General features: G+C 36.4%; 1 protein-coding gene across 1 annotated transcript; it reads left to right on the top strand.

The window, feature by feature from the left end:
* The first annotated feature begins 204 nt into the window (after positions 1–204).
* Positions 205–26,730, top strand: ST13 (ST13 Hsp70 interacting protein). The gene is made up of 12 exons (XM_060025720.1): positions 205–465; positions 5,612–5,669; positions 7,786–7,861; positions 9,574–9,644; positions 14,066–14,132; positions 18,343–18,427; positions 18,549–18,659; positions 21,120–21,222; positions 22,333–22,449; positions 23,086–23,134; positions 25,230–25,363; positions 25,864–26,730. The coding sequence occupies exons 1-12, from the start codon at positions 356–358 to the stop codon at positions 25,990–25,992; spliced, it is 1,110 nt and encodes a 369-aa protein (XP_059881703.1). The 5' UTR covers positions 205–355; the 3' UTR covers positions 25,993–26,730.
* The last annotated feature ends 678 nt before the right edge of the window (positions 26,731–27,408 follow it).

The raw sequence follows: 27,408 nt of genomic DNA, 5'->3' as shown, positions 1-27,408 counted from the left end.
AGCTCCCGCTTCCTTGAAAGCACCGGATAGAAGGTTGATCCATTTAGAGCACTGTTCTGAGTGAAGATAAGAATCCGTGCATGGAGAGGCAGGCACCAGCACGAACAGCCACACTTCTAGAAGATTCTAGCCAGTGCACAGCGCGGCTGCAGAGGAATAGGAATGAACGGGCGAAGGACCCGGGGTCACGAGACCGTTGGGTAGGCGGAGCCAGCGGCCGGGGAGGTTCTAGTCTGTTCTGCCTCGCAGCAGCCGCCCCCTTTACGCGGTCACGCTGAGCTAGCCCGGGCTTGGGATCGGGCTGCAGCCTCTGCAGCGCCCGCCGCCTACTGCTGCCTCCCGCCGCCTCCGGACCATGGACCCCCGCAAAGTGAGCGAGCTTCGAGCCTTTGTGAAAATGTGCAAGCAGGACCCAAGCGTTCTGCACACCGAGGAAATGCGCTTCCTGAAGGAGTGGGTGGAGAGGTGAGACCCGGGCCTGAGGGCCGATGGGGGAGGGAACAGGGACGGCGGGAGGGGGAGCTGGGCCCGAGCTGGCGCGGGGCGGAGGAACCTGGAGCTCGGCGGCGAGTCTCGCTCCCTGGCGGCGACGTCGAGGGGCTCGTGGAGGATCGGGAAGCTTAGATGGTTCAGAGGCAGGGAAGGAAAAGGCAGAGCTGGGTTTCCTCCGCTCTGAGGTCGCCAGGGGTGTGTCTTCGGCGAAATACGGAGATGCAGATGGTTGCGGGCAGCAGGGCACTGTAGCCGTGAGGGGGAGGGGTGAAAGCGGCAAGACTTAGCTTTCTCATGGAGTTGTTTTTCTTGAAATCTGTGGTGTCCTGCTGAGGTCGCAGTGACACGAAGCAGCTCCTTTACGCACTGTGCCTTTAAAAAGTGGTGTGATGTGTAAGTTATTTAATAAGTTACAATAAAAGTGGTAACTGTGTTTGATTACTTTTACAATTACAGCGATTCTAAGTGCGTAGAATTATTTTGGGAATCGCTTATTGTACCTCCGTAGTGGCAGTGCCATCACGCCAAACACTTTTAAAAAACTGAGTTTTCAAGGACCCACATGTTCACACGGTCTATTCTTGTTATCTTTAACTTCAGAGTACGGCGCTACGAGCGTGAAATTAATTGGACAGGCATTGTGCCAGGTGCTAGCTAGGAAACAGTTTAAGTACAATCTATTTAGGGATACAGATGGATAAGTACAGAAATTCGTCTTGGTATTTAGCATGTAATAGAGATTAGTATTCTTCGTATTGAAGGGGAACTTAAGGGAGAAAGGGAACTCTTCCCCGAGATGATTCTTTAGAGTCAGTACTCCTGGTGAGGAATTTAAAAGAGATGACATACAAATTGCATCTCACGGTGATAAATAGCGAGTAAAAAGGGATAAATAGTGTAAAACAATATGACTTGTAAAAGGTACTACCCTAAACGTTGATTTGTTTATTTTAGTAACATTTTTATAGGGGAAGATGAACCAACGATTAGCCAACATTTGAAAGAATATTTCTTCCAGTGAGCTTGTTCTAACGAAGAAACTTAAGTTCAGATCTATCAACGTTGTCTGTGGTGGGATAGTAATTTTTTTCCTCTAGGAAGTTTCTCAGTCCTTTTTTCCCCCACCAGGTTTCTAGCTACTGTAAGATTTTTGCTCATGTTAATTTATGTAAAATTCTGAGAACACTTACAATTAGTTACTGTAGTAGCTTAATAACAGTTGTTAACAGTTAATAGCGTTTTGCAAATTGTGCTTTTTAACAGAAAAATTTTTAGGACTAGGAATTGAGGTCTAGATTTTAGTCATTTTCTCTGTTGAGTAACTTGATCCAAAAATGTCACTTAAGATATTTGTATGCTTTTGTCCTCCTCTTAAACTTACTCATTGGAGAAAAGAGCCTACAATTAATAAGTTCTTAAAATTCCAGGTAAAGCGGACCTATACTGCAGGAAGAAATATCTGGCACCAAGAGTGAGTGGTATATTGCGTTGATACAATGTTATGTTCCACTCCTAGAGAGGTAGAGGACACTGAGGAAAAAGTTAACACGCATCCGAGAGCAGTGTTGTAACTTGTGCTGAAGTGATTGTGGCTGTGTAGAGAATTCCGATTTATGGTCTGAAAATTCTGTCAAGTATTGTAGTCTCTGAAGTGTATCAGTTCCTCTCTTTTCTGTCTTGGTATCAGTCTTCTTAAAGCAGTCCAAAGTTATAGGAGATAGGGTTGAATGTGGAGACTTCTAGGTCCAGTAATATTCCTAAACCTAATCCTACTTTTAGGGTTCCTCAAGTAGAAACCATCTCAGGTTTTCCTTTAGTCCATACTAAATTAGTCATGGATATCCAGGCTTAGACATTGAAGAACAGTCCATTTGCTTATTTGCCATAATTTCTACTATTGTTTATAGCTTAAAATTTTATTTGGTTTTAAGAATATATAAGTTTAATAAATTGAACAAGAGAAATATGAAGAAAAAAATTTTGGCCCAATAGTCAGTGGGAATCAGGGAGACTACATTCTTTCCAAGAAATAATGTTTTGGAATATTTTTGTTTTTCTAGGGGGAGAAGTATTTTCTGATGCTATTTGCTCCTATATCACAACTCGGTCTACTTTGTATCTTGCAGTTACTTTTATCCTTTTATTTTATGGCAATTTAAGATCAAAGGGAGAATCTTTGTATTCTAGTCTCCAGCACAGTGCATGCATGGCACATGGCTTTTCAGCAGATTTGGGTTTTTTTGTTGTTTTTTTTTTTTTGTGGTACGTGGGCCTCTCACTGTTGTGGCCTCTCCCGTTGCGGAGCACAGGCTCCAGACGCGCAGGCTCAGCGGCCATGGCCCACGGGCCCAGCCGCTCCGCGGCATGTGGGATCTTCCTGGACCGGGGCATGAACCCGTGTCCCCTGCATCGGCAGGTGGACTCTCAACTACTGCGCCACCAGGGAAGCCCTTCAGCAGATATTTTAAATGAAATGAACAGGATGCATTTGTACCCTCAGTGAATATAGCACCCAGTGTTTTGTACATGTGTGTAAGTAAATATAGCACAGAGTAGGTTTAATGTTACCAAATTAAGAGAATTATGGCTGAAGTCTTGTGTGGTCCCACATAAATGCCTATATTGGCAAAGTCCAGTTTGCCATTTTTGGCGGAGAACTATCTTGTTTTAAATCTTGGAAGCATAAAATGAAACTTCTGTACCTATAAATTGGTGCTACCTTCCAATAGTTAACTAGAATTTGGAATGTGAGAAACTCTAAATCTAGTTTATGAATAAACTCTCTTGGGTTTTCCTCCCAAGTTTTAAATTTTTTAATTTTTTGGAAACAGTTTCTAGCTTGCAAACAAAATGCAAGTATAGTACAAGGAAATTTTTTCCTGAACTATTTCCAACACTGTGTCCCCAACACCATTTAGGGTGTGTTTTCTGCAAACAAGGACAGTCCTCTGCAGTACAGCCATCAACTCAGGAAACTGATACTGATACATTAATAGTATCTAATCTTGAGAATTACATGTTACACTTCGTACTCATGTCTCTTCGTTCTGAAATAATTCTTCAGTCTTTCACTGATTTTCATGACCTTGGCAATTTTGAGTATTATGGGTCAGTTATTTTGTAGAATTTCCCTCAATTTGGGTTTGTCTGATATTTCCTTAGGATTAGATTTAGTTTAACACATTAGTTGGCAGGACTATCACCTCCCAAAGTTTTAACATAAATTACACTGTTAGGACTGTGTTTGGATGTCACTCTAAATACATTCTTGGATGCTGCATTTTGAAACTTAGGAAAAACACAGTTTAGGAAGTCTGGTGCCTTCATTAAAATTTAACTGCAAAGAACTGGTATTTGATTACTGTGCTCTTTCGAAAAGTTTTTCGGTAGAATAGAATTTTAAAGAATTTTGTCCTGTTTGTATGCTTGTTCCCTATCATTAAACCATTTCACTTTGCTGAATTGCTAGTTAGATGTTTTGGATTGTGTAATGATTTAATGATTGGCACACGGGAGCCATTTTTCCTTATCAAAGGTACTGAGTAACTGAAGATTTTTTTTATTACTGTCACATTAAACAGAATGGGAAAGGTACACATTTTTCTTAATTGAATGGTACATACAAGAAATTGCAAATTTTGTTTCTCATTACATTTGTTCCTTTGCATTTATACTTCATGTTGGCCTTATCAAAAGATACTATTGAGTGAATAGGCAAGCCACAGGGTGGGAGAAGACATTTGCAACTTGTAAAACTGACAGAATGTGCATATGCGGAATATACAAAGAACACCTACAAACATGATAGACAACCTAATAGAAGGCTGGACAAGAGGTGAACTTTACGAAAAAGGTTTTTAAAATGGCCAGTAAATGTATGAAAAGAGATACCACTACACACCTGTTACAATAAGATACCACTACACACCTGTTAAAAATGCTAAAAATTTAAAAGATGGACAGTAGCTACAAATTACAATAAGATACCACTACACACCTGTTAAAAATGCTAAAAATTTAAAAGATGGACAGTAGCTAAGTGTGGAACAGATGAATTCTCATACACTGGTAATAGATGTGTAAGTTGGTAAAAGAACTTTGGAAAACCAATATCTATTTAAATCCAGTATACTCATACCTTATGTCCAGAAATCCCACCCAACTGAAATTAATGTAAGCATGGCTCTGATAACTCTAAGTTATAAAGAATCGACGCTTACACGTGTTTTGGACTAGGTTCCTTTCTGTTTTCCAAGTTAACATATCTTTGTTTTACATAAAAGTTAATGGCCTCTTTTTTTTTTTTTTTAAGGCACATGTTAAGTCTTTGTGATCTCCAGCTCTCACTATTGTGGAGTGCTCTTAATCCACTGAATTTTTTAATCACTGGACTGTTGCATGTAGCCCTTATGCTTAGAAGGAGCATATAACACTAACTCTTAATGGTCTTATTTTTTCCTTATTTTTAAGTTATTTATGTATAACTCACTTCGTTGGCCTGGAGTATTTGGGAAAGAAGGGCTTGCAAGGCCAAGAAGAAATTCTAATGGGTGAAGTTTAGAGGTGATAAGGAGAAAATCTTCAGTGTGAGGGGCATATGAATATAACCAAGAAGAACCCTTGTAGGTACTAGTCAGAGGAAACAAATGTTTTGAATCATTGCACTGTGACTTCGTATGGTTATTTTATAAACTGCCTATTTGAATTTAATTGAGCTATTCTTACTAAATGTCAAACTTTTGATTCAAAAATTCAAAGTTTTGGATTCGAGTATATCTACTGAACTCTAACAATTTGTACAAATGATTTTGTCATTGCATGTTTCTCTACCTCTTTTCCTTTTTCTCTGGGAATGGGCAGAGAAGCTGTATAATTAAGTTTACTAGACTTATTGAGACAAGGAAAGGGTTAGATTTTTATTAACCAGTATCCTAAAAGTAAATAAATTTTTAAGCTGAAAGAAACTTACAGTACTGAAGCATTCAAATGAGTTTACCCTTAAAGGTTTGAAAAGGTAACTATTTAAATATGTAACCTTTTTCTCAGCATAAATAAATGTTTCTTGGCTTACTGAATTTTAGTTTTCTAAACAAATATCTTTTCTTTCATCTTTCTCAAGCATGGGGGGTAAAATACCACCTGCTACTCATAAAACTAAATTGGAAGAAAATACCAAGGTAAGCTATGAATTTCATTTGTATGTTTAGTGATAAAGTACAATAAGGTTTCTTAGGGATGTTTGTCACCTTCTGCCCTCAAATTGCCATTCCTGATTTCCCCGAGAAATCACTTGGAAGTAACATCTTTGTAAAATTTCTATTTGGACATCAAATCTCTATAATCTGATTTAACACTGAGAATGTGGGGTTGAATGTTCACTATGTTGTATAGAGTAAGTGAGAATAAATGCTGGATATATGTTATATGCGTGACCTGTAAGTGGTAAGCTCTGTGTCTGTGTGCATTTGTAGTCTTCATCTTTATTTATTATTTTTTTAGCCACTCAGCGCTGCTTGTGGGATCTTAGTTCCCTGACCAGGGATTGAACCTGGGCCCACAGCAGTGAAAGTGCTGAGTTCTAACTACCGGACTGCCAGGGAATTCCCATTCATCATTTTTGGTTGGTTGGTTTTTAGCACGTAGCATAGTGTTTTTTTTTTTTTTTTTTAGCATAGTGTTTTTGTAGGTACTTTATTAATATTTGGAAAGTAAATGAAAAAACAGCCCAAAATAGTTACTCTCAATTTTCTTTTCTGCCCTACCACCTGAGGAATATTTCTGAGTGTGGTTCATGGAGTTGCTTTAGCGTATTTGCCAAAAAGGTGTGTACAAACAGGAGGAGGTTGCTGGTATCTAAAGTTTAGAGATGGGGATGGGGGAAGATGTACTCTTAATGCTCCCTTGGGACTTCCCTGGTGGTACAGTGGTTGAGAACCCGCCTGCGAATGCAGGGGACACTGGTTCAAGCCCTGGTCTGGGAAGATCCCACATGTTGTGGAGCAACTAAGCCCGCGAGCCACAACTACTGAGCCTGTGTGCCACAACTACTGAAGCCCATGCACCTAGAGCCCGAGCTCTGCAACAAGAGAAACCACCGCAATGAGAAGCCTGTGCACCACGACAGAGAGTAGCCCCTGCTCGCGCCACAACTAGAGAAAGCCCGTGCACAGCAACAAAGAAGACCTAATACAGCCGAAAATAAATAAATAAATTAATTAATTAATTTTTTAAAAAAAGAATGCTCCCTTTGGAATTCCTTTTTCTCCTATTTTCTGCCTTCATGTCTAAAAGGTTTTTTTCCTCAGAGTCTTCTGACTAGCTATCTTAAATTGATAAGAAAATTTGCTGTTTTATTATTTAGCTTATCTTTGAACAGTGAAATGAGAGAAGTTAAGTAAAAACTTCAGAAGTAGTAATTCTTTTTTTGGTGAGTCAATTGTCAGAGTTTGGTAGATTCTGAGCCCTAGGTAAGATATTTTGCCATGTGATACATGTGTGAAGACAAAATTGTATTAACTTATATCTCTGCTAAAAAATTTTTATTTTGCGAAAGTAGTATGTGTTTGATTATGGAGAGTTGTGGACTACAGTGCCTGTTAAGGGTGTTACATAATATGTGGTATGTCCACTTTATTAGCTTCCTAAAATCCAAAATTTTAAAAATTCTAAAACTCATTTTCTAAATGGTTTGGATGAGGGACTGGACCTATACTTAATTAATTAATTTATTTTTATTTATTTATTTTTTTGGCTCCGTTGGGTCTTCGTTGCTATGCGCGGGCTTTCTCTAATTGTGGCGAGCGGAGGCTACTCTTCGTTGCGGTGCGTGGGCTTCTCATTGCAGTGGCTTCTCTTTGTTGCGGAGCATGGGCTCTAGGCGCTTGGACTCAGTTGCAGCATGTGGGCCCTACAGCACGCAGGCTTCAGTGTTGTAGCACGTGGGCTCAGTAGTTGCAGTGCATGGGCTCTAGAGCACAGGCTCAGTAGTTGTGGCGCATGGGCTTAGTTGCTCCACTGCATGTGGGGTTTTCCCGGACCAGGGATCGAACCTGTGTCCCCAGCATTGGCAGGCGGATTCTTAACCACTGTGCCACCAGGGAAGTCCCTTTAATTTAAAAAGAGAAATAAAAATAGAAAACAAAAGCTAGTTTACCAAAACAAAACAAGAAAGAGCATCAAGAACTGAAATACAGCGTATCTGAATAGTTTATACATAAATTGGTATAAATTAATAGCATATATGTTGGGTGTGATATTAAATGCTGATAGCATTGTTTGCCTTCCTTTTGCTAGGAAGAAAAAACAGATAGTAGGAAGGCGGAGGAAAACATAAAGACAGACGAACCATCAAGTGAGGAGAGTGATCTAGGTGAGGAGATGGTAGTTAGTTTGTATTTGATAATCTCATGATATGGTCCTGTGTTGATTTTTACTAAATTGACTAAATTAGTGCTATCTAATAGAAGTATAACATGAGCTACATATGAAATTTAAAATTTTCTAGTAACCACGTTTTAAAAATTTAAAGCAGTTGAAATTAATTCAAATAATATATTTTAAACAATATGTAAAATGGTACCATTTCAGCATGTAATCAATATGGGAAAATTATTAATGAGCTGTTTTCCTTTTTTCATACTAGGTCTTCAAATCCAGAGTATTTATAGCGTATCTCAATGCAGATGTTACCTTTTTAATGGAAATACTTGATCAGTATTCAGACTTCATGAAATTTGTATTTGAATAAGTTGGGTCAGATACCCAGGTTTTTCTAGACATATGTAAAAGTTTTCCAATAAATGAATCCAGTACCAAAAAATTATTTTCCTTTAGTACCTGCATCTGTGTTAATAAAACTGGTTCAGTTTAGAAGAATTGATGTCTATGCCATGGGCTTGGGGTTTTATTTGTTTGTTTGGTTTGGTTTTTTTAGACTGAAAACTGACAAATTTCTTCATAAATTTGGAGGTCCTTTGAGACTATAAATGTATACCCCAGTTATTAATTGGGCAGTCTCTTAATTCACAGAACCTATCTAAAAGTTTAAAAAAAATACTCATTTTTCAAATTTTCAAATTTTGAGTCCGTTGATCTTTGGTATGTTAGAAAGGGTTTGTTGTTTGGGGGCTTAATCAGATCTTTTACTTTTTGTAAAATTTTTTTAGTCTTACAATTTTCTAACAATTACCATGACTAATATTTTTTTAAAAATTAACACCATCTAAAAGCATTTTGTGCAGGAATCAAGCTGTTTTATAATTAGAAAAAGTTACAAGCTCAGTTCCTGTTAAAAATTGATTAAAAATTTATTGTTGGATGTTAATTCTGATTTCAGGTAGCCAATTTTGATTTCATTCTTTTTTGACAGTTGAGAGGAAACTGCTTTTATCACATTTACTCTTTGCTAAAAATGCCTCCTAATGTTTATTGTTTAAAAAATTTTTGATATATAACAGTTACTTTGTTTTGTTTATACAGTTGTCCATCATGAAGTTTGCAGCATAGCTCTTTGTGGTGCTATCTTTGGGGGTCAGTTCTGTACGAGTAGTATACTTTTAGTTTAAAATTTATCCATACTATGTTTTCAAAGGCAGAAAATGGTAAAATTAAATATTTTATCATGATTTACATCACAGTTTCACTATAACTTGTGCTATCTGCATAAAATATTTTTTAAAAAAACATTATAGTATATTGGTGTGTAGAACACAATATTTCAACTGAATCAGTTTGTTGACACTGACTAAATTAGTATGTCTGTGTAATATGTAATAGGAATAGAAACTATGCACTTGCCAGAGTACCTACTACAATATGATAATAAATACCTTGCATTATGTGACTATTAAAATGAAATATAATTTTACCAAAACAATAAGATTGTGTTTAACAGGGAAATATTTTACAGTGTACCAGTTTAAATAAAATTAACAAAGTAAAATATTTAAATTAATCTAGAGTAAAATGTTCAGTTCATCAGTTGCACTAGCCAAGGTTAATTCATTTTTAATAGCCTCATGTGGCTAGTGGCTACTATATTGGATAGCCCAGGTCTTATTTTCATTTTCTTAACTTCAACAGAAATTGACAATGAAGGTGTGATTGAACCAGACACTGATGCCCCTCAAGAAATGGGAGATGAAAATGTAGAGGTAAGTTCAATGGCTTATTTTCTGCTTGCTGCCAGGAATGTGAAAGCCTACCTACTGTAATAATTTTATGACATCTCTCTTCTAGGAAAAGCGCAAGTTGAATCTTTCTCTGACTTAAGGCATCTAGGAAAGCATTTTATTCTTTAAAATATTTGTGAAAATTCCCTTTATTTTTAATCGTAGTCTCTAACGATCTCTGAAATACTTGTATTCTGTTTACCTATTTCAGTTTGCATCTGGTTCGACTGCTTTTGAGACCATAGGGTTCATCTAACATTTATTTCTACAAGTGGAATTGCCTGTTAATGGGATATCTATCGCCAGTTTTCTAAAATGGTTTTGTCCCAACAAAAGATATTGCCCTCAAGGTGGTGAAAATCGGTTCTTGGGAGGGGGGCTTGAAAAAAACTTAGGTGTTACAATGGTTAGTGGTACTCCAAAGGTCATAGCACATTCACATATATGCACTATATCTGCAATATTAAAATGGAGGAGGTGAGAAGTAAGAAAAAATTGCCTAAAAAGGCTCTTTGGGGGTTGATAATGAAACAAAGCTTGAGAAACATTGTAATATACTAATTGCAGTTTAAAAGATTGGTCCATATTCTCACCAGTTCTTGATATTGTCATAATTCATCTTTGCCAGCCTTACTGTGTGAAATGATATGTCCTTGTGGCTTTTAAGTTTGCATTTTCCTGATTTCTAATAAAGTTGACATATTCTCATGTTTATTGGTTATTCACAGGTGCTTGTGAAGTCTTATTCTGACTTTTCCCTTTTTTTTTTTTTACTGGTTCATCTCTTTCTTGCTGATTTTTAAGTTCAGTTTATATTCTGCTAACAGTTGATGCCAACAGTTTGTCGTCTGTGTGCTCCACATTTTTTTCTACTAGTTTGTGGTTTCTCTTCACTTCCTTTACATTGTCTTAGTATACAAAGTCTTTTCTTAAATATTTTAATTTTATTGGAATATAGTTGATTTACAATGTTGTTAGTTTCAGGTGTACAGCAAAGTAATTCAGTTATACATATACATCTATTAATTCTTTTTTAGAATATTTCCCATATAGGTTATTACAGAATATTGAGTAGTGTTCCCTGTGCTGTACAGTAGGTCCTTGCTGGATATCTATTTTATATACAGTAGTGTGTGTATGTTAATCCCAAGTTCCTGATTTATCCCTCCCCCCATACAAAATCTTCTAATATAGTTAAATTGAAAGTTCTTTTATATGCTTTATTACCTTAAGGTTATAATTGCTGTAATATATTGGTTTTTTCCTTCCGAAAATTTTATGTTTGCCTTTCACCTTTAACCATCAACACCATAATTGAAAAATCCTTTTCCTCACCAATGCCAAAATACACGGTTTCTGTATATGTGTGGGTCTGTTTTGGTGTTTTCTTGTTCTACTTGTCTAATTTTTTTCCATGCACTAATGAAACATTGTTGTATTTAGCTTTATATTAAGTCTGTTATCTTGTAGGGCAAGGACCCCCAAACCTTTAGGAGTAATTTTGGTTGCTATTGGCCCTTTGTTCATCCATATAAATTTTAGAATCAGATTGTTATCCCCCCTCCGTTAGAATTGCATTAAACCTAAATTAACAAATGGAGGAGCTACATCTCCTCATTGTTGAGATTATCCATGAATGTGATGTCTGTTTTATTTTTAGGTCTTTTTTAATGTCTGTAAATAATTTAACTTTTTCTCCATAACGAACATAAATACTTTGTCAATATTTGTTAAAAAAATTAATCATGTTCTATTTATTGATGGTGCCGTTCATCTCGGTGTGTCTAGGTTTATAATACTTTTTATTTATCCTACTTGGGATTTACTGGGCATCGTAAATCCTAGGGTTAACTTTTTTTAGCTCTGGAATATTTTCAGCTAGTATCTCTTTCAAAAATGGCTTCTTTCCCATTCTCTCTACTCTCATTCTGGAGCCGTAGTTAGATACAGACTTTCATTATTAAGTTCCATCTCTTTATCACTGACGAATTATGTATGCTTTCTTTGTCTAATCAGCTGTTCCATTGATGTTTGAATTTGAATGCTTGTTTTTCATTTTGATACTTTCTCTTTGATTCTTTTTAAAGACCATTTGGTTATTTTTAAGTCTCTTGCTCCTTACTCATTTTCAGAACTTGCATTTATTTTCTTAAACACATTAAATTCTTTATCGGACTGTTTTGCTGGTCTTATTCTCCTGTTATTTTTCCTGACTCTTGCTCATTGAGGTACTTTGTTTACTGTAGTTTGTGTGTGTGCGTGCGCATGCACGCGTGTGTGTGTTGACCATGAGTTCTTGTAAACTTTACCTGTGGAAAGGTTTTGAGGCCTGAGTAGAAGGTGTGTTCCTCCAAAGAGAGAGATGTTTGCTTCAATCAAGACGCTGAGTTGGTGCGACCAGCTCAAGGATCACTTCAGATTCTCAGCATGGTTTTTTCATTGCTTATTTAACTACAGAAGTAATGTGAATTCCAGTGCAAAGGCTGGCTTGTGGTTATGAATTTTCAGGGGAGATTTCTTTTTCTTGTCTCTATATAGGTTTCCCTCTTTGGGACAGGTTTATTTTTGATATACCATTATGCCTGCAAGTATAGGCATTTGGGGTTCCAGATTTGTTTTGGAGGATGTCTGATTAGACAACATACATTTGTTTCACCTGAATCTAGACTTTGTTTCATGTGTCCTGCACTATCTTCAAAAACAGAATTGCAAGGTCACCCAGCTTGACACCTTCCACAAGGGTGATAGCAGATGGAGCACTTGGCACCTGGCTGGATTTCAAGCCTTCACTTTATTTTGCTGTTTGAGGATTTCTACATTCTTAGGCCAAAGATGGCTTTTATTGATAAAAGGTGTGTTTTAGACTTGTTCAGAGTATCATGTGCATCATATTGCCATAAACTGAGGTCGTCTTTTTGCAAATTATCCTGGCTCTGTAGGATGTCTTACTATGTGGAAAGTGTGTTTTCCTTTATTCTTTTAAAAAGTTTTAGTTTGTCCAAAACTTGTAGGGATTTTTGTTTGAAATGCTTTGAATTTATTGAGTAACTTGGGGGTAGATTGATACAGTTGATAATTTTTTCATGAGCATGGTATATATCTGTGTCCTTTAATAGAATTTTATCTTTTCCCCTGCTCCCTCCCATGAAAGTCTTGTGTGCTCTTAGAATGGTATCTTGTTCTATTATATTTTATAATTGTTGCTGATGTGGAAGAACTCTGGGTTTGTTTTTTATGTTGCTCTTGTATTCTCTTGTTGTTCTCTTCAGTAAAGAGAACTTTACTGAATTGTCATAGTAGATCTAATAGCTTGTCAGTTCTATTAGATTTTCTAGGTATGTGTATAAAGACAGCTGGTATTTTCCTTCCAGTTTTTAAACGTATCAAATCATTTTCTTAATGATTAGCCAGCACCTTTAGTAATATTTTACAGTGATGGTGATAGAGTGGATTTTTGATTGTTAAAGAAATCGCTTCTTGTAGGAGGTTTGCTGTACGTTTTCGTTATTAATGATCATTGTACTGTCAGCATCTTGTACGATGTTTGTTCTATCTAGTATAGGTGCTCAATAGATGTTCATAGGACCAAAAGAATGAGACATTTCTAAGATTCAAGCCTCTTAGGAACTAGCTTTTCCACTTGTGGGGAGACTGGGTTTTAGTACAGGTATACCTCCAAGATCTCTTTGTGAGTTAGGTTCTAGACCACCACAATAAGGTGAGTCACACAAATTTTTTGGTTTCCCAGTGCATGTAGGAGTTATGTTTACACTATGTTGTAGTCTATTAAAGTGTACAATAGCATTATGTCTAAAAAACAATGTACATACTTTAATTTAAAAATACTTTATTGCTAAAAAATGCTAACCATCTGAGCCTTCAGCAAGTCATAGTAGTAACATCACAGATCACCATAGCAAATACAATAATGAAAAAATTTGAAATACTGGAAGAGTTGCCAAAATGACACAAAGTAAGCAAATGTTGTTGGAAAAATGGCTCCAGTAGACTCACAGCATTGCCAGAAACCTTCAATTTGTAAAATTTGTGCTGTCTGCCAAGTGCAATAAAATAAGCTGTGCCTATACTTGTGAATAACTAGAAAGAATTTGGTAAAAACTAGGGCAGAAAAACCTGCTCGATCGGGATGGAGGGAAGCAAAAGTCATGTCTAGGGCAGAGTATAGGGAATGAAATTTATTATTTAGTATGAAAGATTAAAATGTATCCTGTAGGATTTCTTACTAATCCTTTATTATAATTCTCCTCTTTGTTCCCTTGAGACCAGAGAAAAATGAGTGGAAATGGGGGTTGTGACTACCACATCCCTAAGAAAGTCCAAATTGTTTCCTCCTTCCCTTTGCTTTTCTTCTACTACTTAGTTGATATTCAATTTCCCCTTAGATAACTGAGGAGATGATGGATCAGGCAAATGATAAAAAAGTGGCTGCCATTGATGCCCTAAATGATGGTGAGTGATTTTTTTTTTTTTCTCTTTGCTACATTTCCTATAGTAGTCTGGATATTCTCTTCTCTACTTCTCTGCTGCAGTAACTGTTAATGGTGGGAAACTGGAAGGGAACTTAAATTTATTGAGTATATGGTACTGGAGAAGAAAGCATCCTGTCCTCCACTCACCCCTTTCCCGTTAATAAAGAGGCTGAAATCACTCAAGTATCAATTATCTTCCCTCAGGGCGTGTACAGATCCTGATTATAACTCAAAGACTGTACTTTCCTGACTATAGTCTAGTGTTTCTCCACTGACAGGAGGCTTTGGAACCTTCTTTATAATAAAAGCCTGATGGGAAAACCTGAAAAAAAAGTAATAATAAAAGCTGAAAGGTTTTCCCCCAAAATGGTGTTAGATCGATGATCCTCGACTTTTTACATTGTAACACCCTTGACAAATATTGTCCTTCAATACAACACTCTTGTTCTAGTTTCTGCATGTTAGAACCCCTTCAGAAAATCCTATCAGAGTGGGAAAGTGCTGGTAGTATTAAGTATTATGTTTAATTAGTTAAAATTTATAAGAACAAATTATTTATTAACTTGGGTACTGTGCAAACCCCTTTATAGCTGTGTGGTGTAGTGTGTCACAATGCCATCATTGAATAGATGCTATTGTATGATGCTGTTGTGCATTTGTACTTCATCCTTAGACTTAGAAGATGACTAAAGTTTTATTTTAGAATGAGTTCAGTATCGATTCCTGTTCAGGTTCCTTTTCATTGTAATCCCACCACCTTCTTAGCTTAAGTCCTTATATGTTTATACTATTGCAGTTACCTTAATAGTTTGTCTACCTGACATGTCTTATATGTTTATACTATTGCAGTTACCTTAATAGTTTGTCTACCTGACATGTCTCTACTTCATTGCTTTCTATTCACTGCCCCTAGATCATTCTTATTTAGAACTTGTTTTTATTGGTGCACACTCCTTTGCTTGTAACCTGTGACTAACTTTTGCATACATTTTGAAGCTCATCATAGCATTGGACCCGCTAGAGTCAGATCCTGTATTTTGCCTTCCCAGCCTTATTCTTTTTGAGTATTAACCTTCCATTCCAGCCAGACCTCACTTTCCTAGAATGTTTCTTTACTTGTGCTTCTCTGTAAAGCTCTTCTTCACCTATTTCAACTTTTAAGTTGTACCCATCAATTCATCCCAGCCACTTCTCTTCCTGACCATTCCTTTTCCACACTAATCTTTTCTTAATTTCCCTACCACCTAAGATTTCTATTTACCTAACATATAATTGTGCCTTCTACATTTCTGCCAGCTTTATTATATTTTAATGTGCATTATTTCATTAAAATCTCATACTAGTCCCATTTTACAGATCAGTGAATAATCTGAGGGCTTAGAGGGGTTTTGACTTGCCCAGGATCTTACTGTGCCATACTATCAACTCATTATTTTTGTCACTTATTTTGGCATATTGTATTTTTTAAAATTTACTTATATATTGTCTAAGCAATATTTAACAAAGTGAAAATGAAGCAGCCACCACCTAATAAATCACATTTTTGTTTTTCCTTATTTTTTTCCAAGCTATGTTGATGTGTAAATATAGCCTAGTTCTAATTTTAGAATAGGTACAATTTCATGGTGTATGTTACAGGGATAAAACACTAGTATTATAAGCTAGGGATTGTAGGTTCAGGCCCCACCTGGGGTCGGAGAGACAGGAATATAGTTAAACCCTGGGTTTAAGGAGCCCAAGTTCCTGGGTTTGAATCCCAGCTCTGGGGCTTACTAGCTACGTAAACTTGGAGAAGTTACTCTCTCTGCCTCTGTTTTTGTTCCCTCCCTTGTAAAATATGGATAATAATACCTACCTAATAGAGTCATAAGGAATAAATGAGTAAATGTGTATATAATATGCCTAGAATAGTACCTGGTACTAATATTAAGGTACTGGTACTTTTCTTATTAAGACCTTAGTGTTTCCAGCTGTCACATTATTAGAGGTATTTCTGTTAGGCTTTTTAGTTTAATATATTTATTCGACAAGTATTTATTGAAGGCTTACCATGTTCCAGATGCCGGATATACAGCGGGAAACAAAGCAGACCAAGTTCTTTACTTCGTAGACTTTATATTTTGGGAGAACAAAAATAAACAAATTTATAATATAAAGTTAGGTGGTAATTAGTGCTATGAAGAAAAATAGAGCTGAGTAAAGGGATAGTCAATGATGGAAGCTATATTTTATATAAGGTGGTCAGGAAAGCACCTGATGAAGTGCAGGGAGCAAGCCGTGTAAAGAAGCGCTTTTGGGGACATAGGGGAGAACAAATACAGAGGTTAATTGGGAGAGCATTGGGGGCAATTACGTGTTCAAGGAATAGCAGAAAGGCCAGACTATCTGGAGTGTGCTGAGCGAAGGGATAACAGTGGTAGAGTTGAGGTCAGAGAAGTGCTTGGGGGGTGGGAGATGGATGGTGGGAAGGTGGTGAGGAGGACAGATGATTGACAGCTCACTAAAGAACTTAGTAGATCATGCTAAGGATTTAGGATTTTATCCTTGATTATGCAAAGCCGTTGAGGGTTTTTTGACTAGGAGGATTTCATAGTGAGAATTTACTTTTGAAAAGGATTATTCTTGCTACTCTGTGTAGATCAGATTTTAGGGGCAAATTAAGGGTATGTTCATTGGAGAAGTAGAAGCCAAGACATGAGTTGGTGTGGCAGAGGTATATTAGGAAAATATCTGTGAGGCAAGGTGGGGGAGCAGGGAGAACTGGAGGAGTCTGGGAAGACAGTGAGGCTATCATGTAGGTCTTACCCTCTGTAGGAGAGATGGAAGGTTGTGTAGGAAAAGTCTTCAACGGTGTGTGTGTTTCTAAAAGTCTAGGCAAGCCAAGGTTGCCCATTAGAGGAGTTGCACGTCTCACAAGAATGGGCCTACCTGGGTATCCTTCCTGTATTCAGTCATTAGCTGGGAGCAGCTTATGGAATATAGCCTTGAGCCTAGAAGGCGGCGTTCTCCAGCAGTTGTGCTCGCTGCAGCAAATCTAAGGTGCATTTTCATGACTCCACAGAGGGAGGGAAGAAATTTTTGTAGTCCAGGTAGCTAATGATGATAGCTTTGCATTGGGGCAGAGTTTCCCAAACTTGCTCTGTTTATAGTGTCCTCACCATTTTCACTTTTTTCACAGCACTCCTAGGCCAAAAGAAATACATAAGAGTTTAGTTTATAATATAGTTAGATTCAAACAATTTAGTAAGTATCTATGTCCTAACAAGTTAGTGATTGTTTGAAAAAAATAATACAAATGGAAAGAAAATATATTTAATTTCATCCTTTAATAACCATGTTTATTTTCTAGTGAGCAGTGGATATATGTTGGGCATTAAACAGCTTCTCAGATCTTGGAATCAGATTGGACATTGCCACCCTCACTGCTCCACATCTCTTTTTCTACAGTTCTTGCTTTTGTATCATAGAAACAACTTAAAAATTAATTTTTGGCTGCATTAATTAATTAATATATTAATAAAAATTAGTTAACTTTTGGCTGGGTCTTCGTTGCTGTGCGCGGGCTTTCTCTAGTTGCGGTGAGGGGGGGCTACTTTTCGTTGCAGTGCGCCGGCTTCTCATGGCAGTGGCTTCTCTTGTTGCAGAGCATGGGCTCTAGGTGCGTGGGTGTCAGTAGTTGTGGCACGTGGGCTCAGTAGTTGTGGCTCGTGGGCTCTAGAGTGCAGGATCAGTAGCTGTGGTGCATGGGCTTAGTTGCTCCGCGGCATGTGGGATCTTCCTGGACCAGGGCTCGAACCCATGTCCCCTGCATTGGCGGGCGGGTTCTTAACCACTGCGCCACCAGGGAAGCCCTGTCCTTTTAACTTAATGGATACAAGAAAATGTAATTAATAGAATAAAATTGACTTATCCTTTGATTTTATCTAAATTTAAAAGCCAATGAGTCCTACCAAGAATGTGGTATTCTAATATTTTTTAGGGGGGTTATGTTCCCCAAAATTGTCTGTCTTGAGTGATTTACAGTATAGGTATGGTAAAGATTTTGCTTTAAAGAGACAGTTTTGTATGTTAATTCAGAAACTAGTCTTACTAGGCTAAAAGGGAAATGTGAAAGGCTAATTAAAGAGACCAACAGTTTTTATTAATATTTTTTATCCACTATTTCTCAATAAACTTTTGTTTCACTTTAGGTGAACTACAGAAAGCCATTGACTTGTTCACAGATGCCATCAAGCTAAATCCTCGTTTGGCCATTCTTTATGCCAAGAGAGCGAGGTGAGAATTCTAAATAAAAACTGATTTCTGCTTATTTGTTTAGATAGAATTGCTTCTGTGGCAACCCCCAAAAAGTTACTGTTTGAAATGAATACTTTTTAATATCATACTTATTTTTTAGTGTCTTCATCAAATTACAGAAGCCAAATGCTGCCATCCGAGACTGTGACAGAGCTATTGAAATAAATCCTGATTCTGCTCAGCCATACAAGTGGCGAGGGAAAGCACACAGGTAAATAATGAGACTTAGTTATTTTCAGAGCTCTTTAAGTTTAAATCTGATGTTTTAATATACCTTATTTTAAAAAAAAAATGGCGGGATTTCCCTGGCGGCCCAGTGGTTAAGACACTTCGCCTTCTAATGCAGGGGGTGTGGGTTCGATTCCCGGTTGGGGAGCTAAGATCCCACATGCCTCACAGCCAAAAAACCAAAACATAAAACAGAAGCAGTATTGTAACAAACTCAATAAAGACTTTAAAAATGGTCCACATCAAAAAAAATATTTTAAAAATTGCCTAAGGATTTAATTTTAATGTAATGCATGCTCAATATGTAGAATTGAGAGAATGTCATAAGGAACAAGTAAGAAAATAAAAATTCTTTTCACTGCTTCCATTCAGTGAATACCAGTGTTAACAGTTTTTGGCCGCATATAGCCAAATGTAAGGTAAGGATTTTTCTCAGTTATCGCCAAGAAAAGAGAGTGGCTTTATATCAGTGTCTTACAAACTTTCTGTTATTTTCAGACTTTGTAACTTAACATTAAACAGCCAATATATTATGGAAAAAGGAATATACTAGCTTCAGACTACTTCGATCACTGTTAGGTCACTTGAAGAGTCAGATAAGGGGGAAAATAAAGAGGTGAATTTAACCCAGATCAGTAATCAAACCTGGAACCAAAACTTAATATACAGATGAGTCTTTGTGGTTTGGGATGAAATGTCCTGTGCTATTTACATCTTACATGGATTGAAAAGGTACTGTGCTTCAAGTGTGGATGGAAATGAACATGAATATGCTTGGGACCCTCTGTATTAGGTGACTCAAAAAGTAGCTCTAGTGATTATGAAGACAGATGTCAAAGGTACAGGTAAAAGATTGGAAAATTTATATTAATGCTCTCTGGGTATATGAAAGGTCATGCATTGCTGTTGATTGTCTTGAGATCGACCCCATTAGTCTTCGAGCATTTCTTGGCCTTCTGGTGTAAGAACTCATCTTGTACTTTAGCTTGGAATAGACCAGGGACTTCCCTGGTGGTCCAGTGGTAAAGAATCTGCATTCCAATGCAGGGGACGCAGGTTCGATCCCTGGTCAGGGAAGTAAGATCCCACGTGCCACAACTAAGACCCAATGCAGCCAAAAAAGTAAATAAATAAAAAATAAATTTTAAAAATACACTATATAACATCAAAGAAAGCCATTAAAAAACAAACAGCTTGGAATAGACCATTTCTCCAGAAAATCTTGGTTTGTTTTAGTGGGGATTATTTTGTGGAAACTGAAATTTGGCCACTAGGTATGTTTGTTGTTTCCAGGATATCGTCATTGTCATTTCAATTAACAGTCAGAAAAAACCTTTAAAAATAATGATTTTAGAGAAAGAAATTGAGAAATTTTGAGTTTATACCGATATTCTCAACTAAAATTCAACATTAAATGTTTTCCATTTTGTATTTTAGACAGTATTCTCCTAGAATCATGCATTAAAAATAATATACCCTTTAAGTAAAGTTTATTTTGCAGTTCTTTCTTATCCCTAGGATATATCTCACTTAAGATATACAGTCAGAATACTGGTTTAAAAATTACTTGAATTAATTTTTCCTGTATGGTTTATGTTGTCAATGTGATAAATAATTAGCCTCTTTTTATTTGTTTGTATTCAGGGTTTGGGCTTGCTTTATTTCTGTCCTTTCTGATTTAATTTTCTTACTTGAGTTTGTAAAACATTTGCATGTTTAAAACTGAGTTAATAGGTATAACCAGAGAAGTCTCATTTCCATTGCTATCTCCTCTACTCCATATTTACCTATCTCCATCAGCCTTTAGTTTCTGATCCATCTCATGTCTCCTTTTTATTTATTTATTTTTTTGCGGTACGTGGGCCTCTCACTGTTGTGACCTCTCCCGTTGCGGAGCACAGGCTCTGGATGCGCAGGCTCAGCGACCATGGCTCACGGGCCTAGCCACTCCCCACGGCATGTGGGATCTTCCCTGAGCGGGGCACGAACCCGCGTCCCCTGCATCGGCAGGCAGACTGTCAACCACTGCGCCACCAGGGAAGCCCCCATCTCTCCTTTTTAAATAATATGTGCACACATGTTGTTTTCTATCCCATATAGAAGGTAGCATGCTGAATACGCATCATGTTAACCCTGTTTTTAATGAGTTGAAAGTTGTGGCTCTATATAATTTTTTAAAACATCATAATACTGTGAATTAAAACAAATTTTTAAAAGCTTTTAAACATTTTTTAGTAGAACAGCTTCACAGTTACCATAGAGGAAATTTAAACTAAATTTTTATGGAGTGGAACATACTAATTGAATTGGTTCATGAAAATTTGTAGTTGAATATCTAAACCTTTTCTGTAACAGTCCTTTTTTATAATAAGGAAGTAAGACACCATGCTACATAAGTGAATATGTGTAAAAGGCTCCAAAAATTACTTAAAATCTGTTTCAGACTTTTGGGCCATTGGGAAGAAGCTGCCCATGATCTTGCCCTTGCCTGTAAGCTGGATTATGATGAAGATGCTAGTGCAATGCTGAAAGAAGTTCAACCAAGGGTATGGTAAAGTAGAGAAGGGAAAAGTCATTACTAATGGCTCTAGTACTTAACTCCCTAGCAGTAAATTAACTGCAAAACAGATGCAAAGAAACAATCTTTGGAAGTTATAATCTGTAATCACTTAAATTTGTGTTGAACTCAGGAAATCTCATTGGGTTTTCATGCTTTAATTTCTCATGCAGTATTACAGCAAGCTATGTTATTTTGTTTGCAACCCTGCAAAATTATAACCAGAAGGTTAGAAATGGAAAAGGGGCATCAAGTTTACAGCAAAAGAACAAATAGAAAATTTATAAAATGCAGCCCAAGATTGAGTCTGGTTCTTATTTCTATCTAAAATTGTTAGTTAAAACAACTTAGTGCGTTTACATGGTAAATCTTTCAGCTTTGTGGGAAGTTCAAGAATTTACTATCGGAGGCTTTAAGATGGTGGACGTTTTATTGAATTTAATCTATCAGATGATTTGATTTTCTTTCTTTTTGTAACAGGGCTAACTCAGCAAGGTTATCGGATGAGATATTCTAGGACACAAGGTTTTTAAAAAATAATCATAAACAAGCTAAAATAATGGTTGAATATGAATCTCTTACGTTTATATTATTCTGTGAATAAATACTAGACTCCAAATGTTTGGCATGGACTATGTACTAGTGCCTGGTACATATTTTCTCTTGATTGTTATAGTTAAGACTAACATACTTCTCCCTGCCCTCTCATTTTATTGATGAGGAAAACTTCAGTATAGTTAGACTGTGGGAAGTAACTGGTATGTGTGTTCCCAGTCTCTGCCTTCCCATGGCAGGTATCAGGCAAAAATTGTCATGCAATTTGACATCTGTTTGTCATCCTTGCACTAGGTAATTGTTTGAAATTTTTAACACTTTTCTCTATCTTCAAATCCCAGCCTCTTTTCTTTGTTTCACAGTGGACTTGTTAAAGCCTGAGTTAGGTCTTTTTCTGTAGGGTAAATCTAACCCATTTTTCACAACTATGTGTTGAATTAAATCTCTCCACAAAGAAAAGTAATTCTTTAACAAAACCATTGATTTGTGCTGACCTTATTCAACTTTCAGAGAAGACATTTTTCTGTGGCTGTTACTTCCCTAGGCCCAGAAAATTGCTGAACATCGGAGAAAGTATGAGCGAAAACGTGAAGAACGAGAGATCAAAGAAAGAATAGAAAGAGTCAAGAAGGCTCGGGAAGAACATGAGAGAGCCCAGAGGGTAAGGTTTCTATACTTAAACCATTAAAGCAAAATATAGTAGATGAGACTTTTTTGGATATCATTCTAATTCCTGGCTCTTGTTAAATAAAAAGAGCTGGCTGCAGTTCTGTAGGATAGTGATACTACTTAAAGGAAGTTTTCCTTCCCTTCATTGCTTAGTCTTCAAATTCTCAAATGAGTTTGTATAGCACCAATTTATATCCTTGTTTGTGTTCTCCTAAAATCAAGACTTTTTCCTGATCAAGTAATTAATTTAAAACTTGGCAGTATTATTTGCTTTCTTTAGGATGCAAGCCCTGATATTTTAAGTTTTATGATTACTTCCGTTTTAATAGTGGATTCGTAGCTATTTAAAATTGACTCTAGTTATTTTTTAGTTTTAGTTACAAATCAAAAATATTACTTGAAATCATTACCAAAAGTAATACCCATTGAGAATCCAGTTGAAAATTGTTTTTTGGGAGATGGGGTGTCTCCTTTAGTCCAACATTGCCATTTGAAACTTGTCAAAACTTGTAAGTCCTCTAACTAGCTTATTTTACAATTTTTTTCATGGTTTTGCATGGATAAGGTAGGCGTGGACAGCAGACTTCCGCCTTCTTATTATATAATTTATTTCCTGTTTGTATTAAAGGAGGAAGAAGCCAGACGACAATCAGGAGCTCAGTATGGCTCTTTTCCAGGTATTTTGAAAGAAAAATTAAAACTCTTAATATTGTAAATAATTGGGTAATATTCTGATTTGGAGGCTCAGGTATGTATATTGTATTTTGTACCATTAGTCCCTGGAACACTGAGTCTTTAGAATGTCAGCCTCTATAAAGTTTCATTCTTGTTAAAAATTTTGTTAGTGGAAATACAGTATATTATTTTCCTCATATTTTGAGTAGTATACTTTTTAAAAATAGATAAAATTTACTGAGGTCTGAGCATTGTATTTTATTAAAAGACTATAAGAATTTATTATGATGTATTAATTAGAGTATTCCTAAATGGCTGTAATGGAATTTTGTTCTATTATACATTGATATTCATGAGGATACTAGGTAAAAGCATGGAATCATTAAGCACAAAAAGTTCTGCATCCAGTGTAGAATTAATATATCAACACATTCTTCCCTTTCTTGCAAATGTCAAGTGATCAGAAATTACTAGTGAGGCAAAGCCTTGAATGATAGCAGAGGCCTATACGATACAGGTAGAAGAGCTGTTAAAAAGGCACTCAGAGAATGCTTCCTTAATGAGGCAGTGTGAAATTTATGTAAAGAGAAGAGAGGTTTTTTTTTTTTTAAGTTTGTAATTGTAATGGGGGATCAGCAGCTGCAACTAGCTTTCTTGTAAAGGTTTATAGAGGCAGCTGCACACCACTTATGCTTCCCTTGCTTAGAATTTACCACATGGTCAGAGGCTAGGAAGGGTAGCCTCTAATCTGAAAGGTCATGTGCAAGCAACTAAAAAAAAAAAAAAAAAAGGAAGGAACATACATTGGGGATGACTTGGAGAAAAAGCAAGAAAATAAATTTTAGCTCATAGCTTACTTTCTGTTTATTAGATAATATCTTATATCAGGTACCTTTGTTTTAGAAAATGACCACTAATGTGGACTAGTACTAGAGATAATTTTTTGTTTTGTGGGTTTTATTATATGGATTTGACAAGCAGACTGGCTAACTTTTGTTGCCTTGGGTCAGTAATTTTTGTAGAAAGTAGTTTTAAAAAGTCAGCAGTAGCATAAGAAGCTAGAAGTTGTTTTCAGGCCCCCGATTAGATCTCCTTATCTGTGATTGTTAGTTATTTATGGGCACGTTTGTATTGTTGAGACAGATGGAAATCACTGTGTTATAGGTGTTTCTTCTTTATGATAGCTTTATTTGTAATGACCCTTGATCTGTAGATTAATGTTACCTGTATTTCTTTTTAGGATGTCCCTATGTTGGTGTTAATTGTGATTTTAGGATATCTCCAGTGGACATAAAGGTTTATGGTAGTGAAAAACTGAGGAGAAAAGTTTGGGTCTGTAATCTAAAAATATACTGGGAGAATTAAATCTTTTTTACTAGAGCATTGTTTTCAGTGTAAAAAAGAGACACCAGGACTGCTTGTTAAAAATGCAGATTTTCAGTTTTACTTTCAGAAAATTTGAGGCAGTCAGGGTGGAGATTAAGATCCACAGCTTTTTTTTTTTTTTTTTTTTTAAATTTTGGCTGAGTCCTGCAGCTTGCAGAATCTCAGTTCCCTGACCAGGGATTGAACCTGGCTCGCGGCAGTGAAAAGCACCAAATCCTAACCACTGGACCACCAGGGGACTCCCAAAAATCCACAGCTTTTTATAACAAGCATTTCAGGTAGTTCTTGAAGGAAGCAGTTAGCTTAGGGGAATATAGTTTTTTGGGGAAAAAAAAAAACTAAACTCTTATGAATTAACTTTAAATTGAAACAGACAAATAATATTAAAGAATGAGAAAATAAGATACAAGGTGACTTAGGAGACTTTTTAATTTTATAATTCCAAGGGACTGTTAGTTTTCTCTCTGAGGTAAGACTAGTTTTCTTTTTAAAGGTTTGTTACTAGGAAAAACATATTTACAGCCTTATTTTTAAATAATTAATGTTAAAAATTATGTCTTGTTACATCCAGTTAGAATGTTCAGACTACTTTGTGTCTAGTAGCACACTTGTGCTTTGTGCATGCACATGTGTTATTTTAATCAGGAGGAAATAGTGTACTCAGACTGCTTGGGAATATACTTGGTACAGATCTTTCATTTATTCTTGTAGGTGGCTTTCCTGGCGGAATGCCTGGTAATTTTCCTGGAGGAATGCCTGGAATGGGAGGGGGCATGCCTGGAATGGCAGGAATGCCTGGGCTCAATGAAATTCTTAGTGATCCAGAGGTTCTTGCAGCCATGCAGGTAAGACTTGGAAGAACAAAGTTGGACTTTATATCACTGAGGCATTTCTTTCATAATTCTGTGTGGAGACAGGTTAAGGTTACTCTGTTGGCCATATTTTATTGAGCTGAATTACCAAATAGCTTATTATGCAGTTGTGACATTCATGTTCTTTTTTTCAGAATGAGCTTAAGTTTTTAAAAGTGGTTTATAGGGAAATACTCTGTAATAGTTGGTAATTATATCCTGTTGTCCTTTTCTTTGTATCAAAATTGTATATCTTTTTTTTCATTGTCTGAAGTGACATCATTGAGTTGGAGTTGGAAGTACACATTAATAATGTTTACGCTTCAGGGACTTGTCCAAACCTGAGTTGACTTAGCCATGACAAATTTGAAGGTCTGAATAAAGAGATAGGATTTAGGATAACAAAATTGATGACCCATAGAACATTTTTTTCATACTAAACATATATATATGTATACACATATATATATACACAGACACACCTTTCTTTGCAGGATCCAGAAGTTATGGTGGCCTTCCAGGATGTGGCTCAGAACCCGGCAAATATGTCAAAATATCAGAGCAACCCAAAGGTTATGAATCTCATCAGTAAATTGTCGGCCAAATTTGGAGGTCAAGCATAATGCCCTTCTGACAAATAAAGCCCCTGCTGAAGAAAAAGCAACTTAGATCACCTAATGGATGTCGCAATAATACAAACCATTGTACCTCTGATCTTCTCATGAAGAAAGCTGGGGTGCTTTGAAGATAATCCCTACCCCTCTGCTCCAAATGCAGCTGAAACATTTTACAGTGGTTTGCCATTAGGATATTCATTCAGATAATGTTTTCTTACTAGAAATTTAAAACTTTAAACAATTTTTAAACCTTAAAAATATTTAAAACGAGGGTGTGTTAATCCCTACATTTTTCTTTACTAATCATTTTGGTTTTTTCCTTTGAATTAGTTAGGCAAGGAAGATACTTCAGTATGGAAGATTTATTGTTCAAGTTTGAGTGAAATAAAGATTTATTAGTGGGAAGCAAATGTAACATTTAAATAGATGAAGTTTGAGTTGGATATATGGTCACTGAGGCATTTTGATTTGTCTTTTTAATTGCTTTATTATTATTTTTTTTAATGATTTGCTTCCATGAAACTATTGGGACCACCAGTCTTGCAGTAGGACCTGGGTAGGGACTGGAAGTACTTGGCAGGGCAGCAGTAATCTTACTACATTTTATATAATGTGTACCCTTGTGCAGATTAACTTAAATCTTACACTGTGGTGAAAGGATGATTTTTATACTGCTGCAGTAAAATTGGATTACTTCGCTCTGTTCTTGTCTGATATCTAAAATAAATGTTTCACATTGCCACACAGGGGAAATAAGGGAATACTTTTCTTTTTGTATTTCTATGTTTAAAATGTTCTTTTCAGATCAGAAAATGCCCAACTCTTCGTCTGCTTTCTCCTTGTTTTCACATTTTTTTCATCCTACTCTTCTTGGGGTAAAGATGATGCTTTTTCACTAGCGTCATCACTGCTATCATCATTCACAGCATAATTATGCAAGCATATTTAACGCTGGGTTTAATTTAATATGTAATACAAATAATGGCTATGTAGGGTAATACCCATAATAGCTGTAGTTTCTTACTTGGCCAAGAGATTTCATATTTAAGTGTTAGATTTCCTCTTTGGTGAAATCTTAACATACCAAAAGATGTTGGAAGAAGGGATTCCCTTTGGTGTTTGGTCTCCTACTTAGGAAATACCTATTGCAGTTAGAGTTTATCTTGTAGTATTAATTTTGGGAGAAGTTTGAATTAATTGATACACAAAGAGGGGCATCTAAATTCCTAATCCAGCATGAACTAAAAAAATTGATGAGATTCATGGTGATTCTTCTTTGTGGAGTTCTCAGCATTGTGAAAGATGCATTGTTCTATTCAGCTCTTAAATACTGCAGCCATGTCCCCACCTCTCCTTATTCCTTCCCTGTCCTCCAAGGATAAAGAAAATGATAAATTTTTTGTTGTACATCCAATTCTTATA

The sequence above is a fragment of the Delphinus delphis genome, chromosome 11, assembly GCF_949987515.2.
Source record: "Delphinus delphis chromosome 11, mDelDel1.2, whole genome shotgun sequence".
NCBI lineage: Eukaryota > Metazoa > Chordata > Mammalia > Artiodactyla > Delphinidae > Delphinus > Delphinus delphis.
This window is presented reverse-complemented; position numbering and strand designations above follow the sequence as displayed.